The sequence below is a fragment of the Mya arenaria genome, chromosome 8, assembly GCF_026914265.1.
Source record: "Mya arenaria isolate MELC-2E11 chromosome 8, ASM2691426v1".
Lineage (NCBI taxonomy): Eukaryota > Metazoa > Mollusca > Bivalvia > Myida > Myidae > Mya > Mya arenaria.
The window spans coordinates 34,420,018-34,431,155 of NC_069129.1; the positions used below are offsets into that span (position 1 = coordinate 34,420,018).

General features: G+C 34.8%; 1 protein-coding gene across 1 annotated transcript in view; it reads right to left on the bottom strand.

Annotated features, from left to right (window-relative positions):
- The window catches only part of LOC128243569 (methionine--tRNA ligase, cytoplasmic-like), a 36,492-nt gene extending 31,986 nt beyond the window's left edge, over window positions 1-4,506 (bottom strand). Inside the window, exons 1-6 of the mRNA XM_052961416.1 lie at window positions 4,383-4,506; window positions 3,836-3,911; window positions 3,203-3,417; window positions 1,958-2,067; window positions 1,650-1,766; window positions 408-611 (exon numbers count right to left, since the gene is read on the bottom strand). Coding sequence (XP_052817376.1) covers window positions 408-611; window positions 1,650-1,766; window positions 1,958-2,067; window positions 3,203-3,417; window positions 3,836-3,911; window positions 4,383-4,421 — 761 coding nt within the window. The 5' untranslated portion in view covers window positions 4,422-4,506. The remainder of the gene's footprint in view (window positions 1-407; window positions 612-1,649; window positions 1,767-1,957; window positions 2,068-3,202; window positions 3,418-3,835; window positions 3,912-4,382) is intronic.
- Window positions 4,507-11,138: the final 6,632 nt, after the last annotated feature.

Here is an 11,138-nt window from a genome sequence, read left to right on the forward strand (position 1 = left end):
ATTATTAGCAATCAGGCCCGAGTTTTATAAAAAATTATTGAGTAATTACTAAGTCACAAACTTAACTCATTTTACCACCATACATCCAAGCATGGTATTATATTTACTCTGTTAGAATTATATTCTGTCAAGGATAATACTGATAGAATTTTTTGTTTTTTAAAAGAAAAAGCAATTTACTTGAGTAATTACTCAACAATTTTAAGTTTTTCTCATCGATTTTTATGAAGGAAGTTAATTCAGGAAATTTGATTAAAATATAAATTAATAATAAATAAATTAAAGTATGAAAGAACCAGAATTTAACCATTTACAATATAGACATGATATAAATAGTGAACTCAGTTGAGTAGGAACTTGAGAATTTCAAAGAAACTTGATCGTTAATATTTCAAAAAGTTCCTTACTCTGTTTGTTGACTAGTGGTTGTCCTTCCGAAGTAGTCAAAATCAATATTGAACCACTTGTAGATATCTCTGTGGAGGGCCGAGTATTTGTCACAGATCTGTTGGGGCGTCAGACCCTCGGCAATGGCCTTTGTCTCAGTAGCGGTCCCATATTCATCTGTGCCGCAGATATACACACTGTTGTAGTTACGTAGTCGGCAGTATCTTCAAAAGTTATGAAAGTATCAAAGTCACAGACTCTGCAATAGCTTTGAAAGCACCGCACATACACATATTCATTTATACTGTCGAAACTCGTTGGCTCGATATCTCATGGCTCAATACCCTCATTGGCTCAAATCAGATTAAAAGGACCAATATTATTTTTACTCTATGTTCATATAAAATTATATCAGATGGCTCAATATCCTGAGGGTCACTATTTTTCCACGCTCGATGTCATTTTCGCTGTCCTTAGTAAGAATTTCACACTTTGTTTTGTTTGCTTGGGTCTATGTCATTTTCGCGGGTTCAGGTAAGAATCTCACTCCTTGATTTGTTTGCTTGGCTTCATTTAGCACAAGGAGCTAATCAATAAAAATTGCTTGATTTAATTATAATTATTATCAAAATTAAATGGTTTAACAGTTTGAATAAACATGCCATCACTTTATGTTCTGTCTCTAATTGTTATTCATATATAAATTTCAATGCATTTTGATATAACTTATAAGCAATGTTTGTGTTTCTCACTGTTTAAAATTGCTTGTTTGTAGTTTTTGCATAAATGTATTTTTATAATAAATAAAAAAAATCAAATTATATTTTTTGCTAAGTATGGAATAAGTAATGTTATGAACTGTACGATGTGTAACTATGTCCAATAAATACTCTTCTCTTGTGGAGATAGCGTAGCTAATAACAAACGAGGTAAACAAGACGTTTTGTAACGAATAAAAAAAATAACATTCTGTATGCAATCCCATTTGGCTCTATGTTCTCGAGGCTCGAAGTGTTTTTACCACCCCTAGAATATCAAGCCATCGAGTTTCAACTGTATACATATAAATCAAAGCCAAATCCCCTTGTCAAGGTCAGAATCCCCTCATTTTCTGAGCAAAATCATTGCAGAAATATGACATGTATGCATGCATTATACAACTGTTCTAGTTAAGCTAAATATTATACCATATTAAAGGCATATGGAATGGATTATAAGCACAAACAATACCATATCAAACAATCTACATGTAAGAAACAAACCTTGAGAAGACGTCAGCACTGAGCACACATCCGATGATGTTGCCGAGATGGGGCACATTGTTCACGTAAGGGAGAGCACTTGTGATTAGGATGTTCCTGCGACCCTTCTCCGGAAGACTGGGGAGAAATTGCATATGTGCATTTTTTTTTAAACTGAACATTTTCCTTCAAACAACGTAAGCTTTTTTATAGTCCTATTGACCACAACATTAAATTTCTTTTCCTAAATGGTTACCTCTTTATGATACTTCATTGAACATTTCAAATATTTAAAAGAAGATAATTTACATAAAATAAATAGTACATACACTGGATGAACACGTTTCATAGGCTTTGTGCAGTGTTGTATGCCAGTAAGCCAGGCCTCTGTGGCTGAAGAGACCTCTTCGGGACTGGCAACTACTTTCTCAGGGGCAGCCTGGAAATGGAAGCTTGTCCTTACATAACTTTCACCTACATTAGGTTACATGTTTAACAGAAATGGGGCAGTGATCACACTGTGGCTGAATATAACTCTTCCAGGCTGGCTACTTCTTTCTCAGGGGCAGCCTGGAAGATGGGAGCATGTGCAAATAAGCCGAAAGCACATCTGTCTGAGGAGACTTAGTAGGCCGGGCTTATACTTTCTCAGGCAAAATTGGCATCATGACATTGCATAACAATAACATACATGTAAAATAGGTTCATGTTTCACAGGGGGGATTCTGTGTAGCATTTCATTTCATTTTAGAACAATGTTCTTAGATTCTTCTTAAAGTTCATTGGAAATATAATTTTCTACGTTTGAGTAAAACGAATTAGAAGAAAATTATTTTCCCTTGTTTATAATGGATTAACTGCCAGGCGGCGTTTTATAAGCACGAGTGATTCATACGCACAAGTATTTGTGTGCACATATGAATGTAAAGGCATTCAGCTTCGGGGAGCCGATACGTTCACATCGATGCAATTGATTGCTAAATTTCATAAGCAAATGTTTATTGTGAAAGTTTTCTGTTACTATGCAGTTTCATCATATGAACGATCTTTTTGTTTTCACTAGTCTACAAAGAACATAGCTATGTAATATACACTTTTACAACTTGATATAGTACATATGCATGACTCATGTAAATGATATGTTTTCTATACATAATTGTTAAGGAACTTATGATTGATGAGGTTCAACATCTAGTGGTACAAGACAAATTCTGTAAATCTGGATGCCAAACGGGCAGAAGTTTCTGATTTTTTACCCAGAAGGAGGGTTTTATCTCAGTTTTTTCTTAAGCCAGTCGACAACGTCTGTAAGCTCCATTTTTTGTCAAGAATGTTGTTACCAAGAAATACTTTGGGCATATTGCAAGTTCACGCAGTATGGAGGTTATAGAATGGTATTCAGGGAAAGAGTGTACCTGAAATACCCCTAATGCCAGTAATTGTGAAAAACATCCGTTTAGGTCATTTTGCATAAATTTTATTGTTTAATCCCATGGGTGTACGCTCTCCATCTCCTACCCTGCAACTATTATGCCCTTATATTGTACATATTTTATATGTCTAGCATAACCAACCTGAGTGTCTTCCTTCTGCTTGCTGGTCTGTTTCTGGACCTGTTGTTTGGAGCTCACTGCCTCTGGAACCCTGAGTGGCGCTGGCTGGCTTGCAAGGGAGCTCTTCAACTGGGAGGTGTCTCCCGCGCACACTTCCTTTACAGCCCTCTGAAACTCGGAACGACTGCTCAGGTCAGAGAACCAAGTCTTCACATTGGTAAATGAAACTTCCCAGTCTGAAACATGGAGAAGTCTAGAATTATAAAGATGGTTAAGTACTATTAGACTTGTATAACAATAGATTTATTAACCAAACAACAACTCTACATGACATTTGAGTTAGATTAGTTACGATTTGTTTTTACATTAGATTATTGACCAAGCAATAATTCTACACGATCTTTAAGATATATAACCATGGATGACCAAGCAATAATTCTACACTATCTTTAAGATATATAACCATTGCTGAACAAGCAATAATTATACACTATCTTTAAGATATATAACCATGGATGACCAAGCACTAATTATACACTATCTTTAAGATATAAACCATGGATGACCAAGCAATTATTCTACATTCATGATGAGTGTAGATATGAATACATCACTGAAATCTTCATCATGGTGTGTTAAGCACCAATTTGTTACCTTTCAGAGCGAATTTTCCCGATAATGCTGGATACAGGGTTGACCAAACAGCGACATCAGCTACTGTCAACTGGCTCTGAGAAAGAAACCATTCACTACACTATATGACTTATGTACTACACTTTTTATTCATCAGTTATTTTCATTTCATAAGTTAAGATTAGCGATCACATTAAACTTCCTATTAAGCAGTTGAAATATGTACAAAACATATTACACATTATCAAAATAGTATCCCTTTTAAACTACTCATACTAATTTTTCAGTTTTAGTGGATGAAAATACAAGGGATGCAAGCGAATATTTAATCAAACTTTTGGTATTCAAATTTCAAAATCGGGATCTAAATATTTGTAGTTTTGTATTTTATAAATAAAAAATAAAATATTTAAACGAATATTTGAATATAAATTTTGCCATTTGTTTGCATCCCTAGAAAATACAGAAAAAACATATTATTCATGGATATGGAAAACTGTTAGAAGGCTGAAATTTGACTAAAAAAATAAAGATAAATTTTGAATTTTGCGATCCTAAGATTTCCTACCCCTGATAGTGTGTTTTTGCCAGCCAATTCCTTGTCCATGTGCGCCACGAGGTTTCGCACTTCCTGTACAAGACTGTCGTCCACTTTCCCATGCCCGTTCAATGCATTCAGGTAAGGGAAGACAGACGGCTGAAATTATGTTTAGATGTGTCATAGCACACAAATTAATTTTGAAAGCCTTTTATACCATCATCAGTCAATAGCCCTAGCCATTTGCTATCAAACTTATTCTCAATTCCAATCTTATAATCATTTTCAATATCGAGAGATGGTTACTAGACAGCTCAAGGCTTTTTGTAATCATTTACAAGTTCCTTTTTGTTATTTAAGTTAGAAATAAAAACGGCTAATATTTCATTAAATTATCCCTCATATCTTAATATTTATATTATTAAATCAAATTTCCACAGTATTTTAACATTTGAGTACGTACTAATATTTCAACCATATCTTAACATTCAGGAATGACCTCAAATTTCCGCCATATCTTAACATTTTGGCATCTACTCATATCTAAACCAAATCTAAAAATTCCAGAATATTTCTCCGTGATGATGTTCCTCCCATATCTACACATTCATGTTTCCCTCATATCTAAGCATTCAAGTTTCCCCCATGTCTACACATTCACGTTTCCCTCATATCTACCCATGCATGTTTCCTCCATATTGATGTACCCTGGTACAGTGACATTGTCTTAAAGAATCAGTACTTCAATAATATATGACTTACCCACATTTTGATGTGCTGATGTCCAGGATGGGGTAGCTAACCATTATAAAATTGCATTCTTTTATCATGTACGAAATACAAGTTCACTAGGAAATTACCCCATCCGGACCTTTATTCTCGTTACTTTCGATCTAAATTCAGAATGGTCTTTAACCTGGTTTTATATATTGTAAAGAAAGGTTTTTTATAACTTATAATAACCGTAGTTTCACATGTTAAGTCTGAATCTTCTTGGTTTAAATCCACTTCTTTAACTGAATTCAAACTGTACATAGTCAGTCTGCCATTTTGGTACCTAAGAAGTTTGACAGCTGCGTCACTTCCTTTCCTTTCAAGGACAGAATAGCCGCGAAATTTGAATCTTAAGGTGCTGGTTTTTACATTGTTTTAACAAATACTAACATGTTATAGTAGCAATAATTGTGATATAAATCATAATTTTCATTGTTTAGCCGCCATGTTTATCTAATGTTACTATTTTTAGATTGATCTGTGTGACTCGGTTTAAGGCGATCAATCATATTTTATGTTTAAATCTAGATCGACTAACTGTCGATCGGGTGTCGATCTAGAGTCGATCACCTGTCGATGGCATGTCGATGCAGTCGTCTGTCTCTTAGTATATAAAGAGAGGATTTTTTGTTGAAGTGGTTCCCCGGTAAAAAGAAATTCTAGTTGCACCAAGGCCTGTCGCTGAATGCAAAGTAAATATTCCATAGAAATATAGTAAATACGAATCGTTATAATCATAAGTAATTATTCATGTTAAAGGGAGCGTTTTAGACATTAAAGGAATCTGAAGCAGATCTTTTATAGTAAATTAATCCAGTAACCTGATAGTCTTTTAACGTGGAAGGCGGCTGACTGTTTGAATGTATTAATGCTAAGGAAAAGATAATATATATAAGCGCATTTAAAATATAAGGCTCGAGTGTGATTCTTTCCCCGAAGTTACCATCTTTGTTAACAATTGTAGCGTATTCATTTTACCAAAAGTTGTAAGAGTTACACATATGACACGTACTTGCATACTATATTGTATATGTCTACGAAGTTGTTGGTTAACATTGAATAAACCTTATTTAAAGTTTATACGCCTTATGTAGTGATTTAAGTAATTGCTGCGAACTTAAACATTTACGAGAGGAAATGTCAAATGGTCACTGAAGAACTCGAAGGTCAACTCAACACTAGTGCTGTACCAGAGGCACTACAATATCTACACATTCATGCTTCCCTCATATCAACACATTCATGTTTCCCCCATATCTACACATCCATGTTTCCCCCATATCTACACATCCATGCTTCCCTCATATCTACACATCCATCCTTCCCTCATATCTACACATCCATGTTTCCCTCATATCTACACATCCATGCTTCCCTCATATCTACACATCCATGCTTCCCTCATATCTACACATCCATCCTTCCCTCATATCTACACATCCATGTTTCCCTCATTTCTACACATCCATGTTTCCCTCATATCTACTAGGGCTGTAATTAGTACCCAAGTTATCTCGAGTCAAAGCAAAATATTCTACACAAATACTCGCCAAAACTGAGATCGCTGGATCGCGATTCAAGTGCAAAATTCAATAAAAGAATAAACAAGAGCGGTCACAGACAGCTATATCCTCCGCCTCATAGGGGCATTCTTTGTAACGAAAGCCAATCAATGGTAAGGGTAGTTTCTCAGGAACATAAGAAATGCGTAAAAAGGGAGGGCAATAACTCTTCCTAAAAGAATCCCTTTATGAAAACCCGTAGACAATTTTAAATGTAAAATAAACAAAGGGCAATAACTCTTTCAGAAAAGGTCAAATTGCAAAAGCCTGACAATGTGCGCTGCATCATTGCGAAGAAACCAACTTTAAATGTAAAATAAACAAAGGGCAATAATTCTTTCAAAAAAGGTCAAATTGCAAAAGCCTGACAATAAGCACTGCGCCACTATATAGTCATCAATCTGTGAAAGTTTGGTAGAAATCGCATGAAAAACGTAAGAGGAGTTGCGAAGAAACCAATTTTAAATGTAAAATAAGCAAAGGGCAATAACTCTTTCAAAAATGGTCAAATTGCAAAAGCCTGACAATATGCGCTGCTTCACTTTATGATCATCAATCTGTGAAGGTTTGGTAGAAATCGCATGAAAAACGTAAGAGGAGTTGCGAAGAAACCAATTTTAAATGTAAAATAAGCCAAGGGCAACAACTCTTTCAAAAATGGTCAAATTGCAAAAGCCTGACAATATGCGCTGCTTCACTTTATGATCATCAATCTGTGAAGGTTTGGTAGAAATCACATGAAAAAAAGAGGAGTTGCAAAGAAACCAATTTCAAATGTAAAATAAGCAAAGGGCAATAACTCTTTCAAAAATGGTCATATCGGGAAAGCCCGACAATATGCGCTGCTTCACTTTATGATCATCAATCTGTGAAAGTTTGGTTGAAATCGCATGAAAAACGTAAGAGGAGTTGCGAAGAAACCAATTTTAAATGTAAAATAAGCAAAGGGCAATAACTCTTTCAAAAATGGACAAATTGCAAAAGCCTGACAATATGCGCTGCTTCACTTTATGATCATCAATCTGTGAAAGTTTGGTAGAAATCGCATGAGAAATGTAAGAGGAGATGCAAAGAAATGAATGTCGGACGGATGCACGCATGCACAGAATGGCGTCTACCATTACTATATCCCCTTGCCTTTTCAAGGCGGGGGATAACAAAATGATTTCATTCAATTCCAGCAAATATTGTGGTTGTTTAAAATAAAAAATAATGCATTGTTTATCCGAAATGTGCAAAATATGTTTCACTGTCACAACCGTTCGAATGGGGAATGCTTCTTGTCAAGGTTTTAAGGGAATATAATGTTTTAAAAAGAATACAAATATAGAAATAACAAGCAAATTCATTGAATTGATATCCCCCGCCTAATTAGGCAAAGTTCATGGATTGGAAATGAAATGTAGGAGGAATATTCCTATATTAACATGTTATAATTATGTCTGCAGAGAAATGGACTGTTATGAACGTTGGATATATGTTTGAGTTTGTTTGGAATTATTTGAAATAAAAGTTTTGCATAAAGAATAGGGATGGCAACGAGTAGTAAAATTGGTACTCATGTACCCGGACAATCTTCCGATCGAGTACTCGGGTACTCGATTACCCGGATAAATTGAATTGGTTTCCTGGAAAGACAAGTTTGTGTATACAGGTATCATTCATGTACTTCGTGTGTTGGTCGTAACATTGGTCATTTTCATCTTTAAATAGGACACATTTCAGAATTACAATGAACGAAAATTATTTATTAATTTGTTTAGTTGTTTACTCTATGAAATAATTTTTAAACTGACCGTTTTCCATAATGATATATTGTTGTTTACCTCATTAATATGCATAATTCCTGATTTAAGATATCCACCAATCAACTGTGATAATCATTGCAAACAATACGCCCATTCAGGAATCATAACTCGTAACAGTCATTACTAATTCGCTCGTCAACGTCCATTGCTTAGTGAAAACTCTCTAATTGGTAAACAATACAATTGTGTAGGCGATGTACCACTATCACAACTTCGCTTATTGACACCAGTGCATTTTGCAAATTAGGGCCTTTTGTTGACAGTTTGAAACTATCACAACAACTGTCAATAAATTTATAAGGGTCAATTGTGTACACAGCCGGGATTATAGGGATCATAAATTGTCTTCATGGAAATGCGCTGGATCTGATACTAACGTCTGTAAATCATGTATTTGGTGATTTTTTTTCGAATACTCGAGTATTGATTTTGTACTCGGGTACTCGGATGATTGACCTAGTACTCGAGTGCTCATTGCCATCCCTAATATAGAGTAACATTTGTAATAGTTTCTATAAATTTGAATGATTTTCTAAGATTTGACCTAGTGACCTTATTTTCGATCATATGTATGAATATTTGACCATATATAATGCCACTAGTTTGTTCCATAGATTTTTCTAAGATTCGACCTAGTGACCTAGTTTTTGACCCCATGTGACCCACTTAACAAGTGATCGAGATATGATCAAGATGAACATTCAGACCAAGTTTGAACATTTTTTATCAATGACTACCAAGATGTAGATCTGGAGGGACGGAAGGGCGGACAATGCCAAAACAATATCCCCCTCCCGAAACCTTCGATTCAGCAGGGGAGAATAACAGGGTTTGACTTCTCTGGTTTATTATGCCCATTCACATTCTCACCAAATTTTGTGATGATTGGACTAATGCTTAAAAAGTTGATAGGAAAAGAGCAATTTTAGGTAATTTTTGTAATTTTTAGGTAATTTCTTTAATTAAGCGCAATAACTCTCAGGTAACTACAGCAATTTTTCTAATTATCAACATGTTCATACACATTGGACAAATTTGGTCATGATTGGACAAAGGGTTCAAAAGTAATTGATCAGACTACATACTGGATGGTGCCTGTCTGCCCTTCCATACACCATAGGTGGAAATATTATATGTCCAGTTTGTTTAAACATATTTTAAATATGTATATGTTTAAAATGATACACAGGGCAATACCTCTTACAATATTTAGGTTGGATTTATATAAGTCATCACTGTGAATAAGTTCATGATGTTTGAAGTTGGTACCTTCAATGATTTTAAAACAATATAAACAAGGAATTGAAATCAGTTGTTGGTGAAATATATATATATATATGAGTTTGAGGTTGATTGCAACTGTTTGAAAAAAAAATATTGTATATAATGTAGCATTTAGAATTAACCATGAAACCTAGTTTATGACTCCATGTGACCCAGTTCCAAACTAATCTAAGATTTCAAGAGTGTCCACAAGGTTTTTTTAAGATCTGACCCAGTGACCTCATTTTTGACCCCTTATGACCTACTAGTTTCAAACTATTCCAAGTTTGGTTAGGGACACAATTTTTCAAAGATTTCACCAACTGACCTGGTTTTTGACCCCATCTAACCCATTTCGAACTATTCAACAACAATCAAAGAAATTAGTCTGATAAAGTTTCATGAATATTAGATTGCCCCTAGTGTGTTCCCAAGATTTGACCTATTGACCTTGTTTTTGACCCATGTGACCCACTTTTAAAACGCAGTCGAAATATAACCAAAGATAACATTCTGACCATGTTTGAACATAATCAGACCAATCACCACCATGAAATAGTTTCGGACAAGATTTTTGAAAGATTTGACCTAGTAACCTATTTCTTTTTCACATTTGACCCAGTTTAAAACATGTCCAAGAGTCCATCAAGTATCATGAATATTAGACCATACATAATGCCTCTAATGTGTTTCAAAGATTTGGCCTAGTGACCTAGTTTTTGACCCCATGTGCCCCACTTTTTACAAGAGGTCCATATTTCATTAAGGGGTACATCATGACCAAGTTTGAACATAATCTGACAAATCATTTCTATTCCAGAAAAATTAAGTTTTATGAATATTTGACCATGTACAATGTCTATTATTTTCCAAAGATTTTTCTAAGATTTGACCTAGTGACCTAGTTTTTGACCTCATGTGACCCACTTTCACAACTGGTTGAGATTTGATCAAGGGGAACATTCTGACCAAGTTTGAACATTTTCTGATCAATACATACCAAGATATGGTACCGGACGGATGGACAGACAGACGGAATGACGGACGCCAAAACAATATCCCCCTCCCAAAACCTTCGATTCGGCAGGGGATAAAAAGTCAAAGGGCATTAAAGAAATTAGAAAGAGAAGGTCTACAATAATAAAATTAATGTGAAACATATGTACAGCTATCATTTTTTTTCGTCTTTAATTTAATGTCAATATGGCATCCCCGTCAACAAAAACATCAAATCCAGCGCTATATAGAAATGCTCCAGCATATGCTGGAAATATTTTGGGTTTGATGTAAAGGATGACAAACAAGTGATCTGCAAAACATGTCTTGATGAACTGAAATATACTTTTATTATTCATTTACTTTCAAAATATGTATGCTTA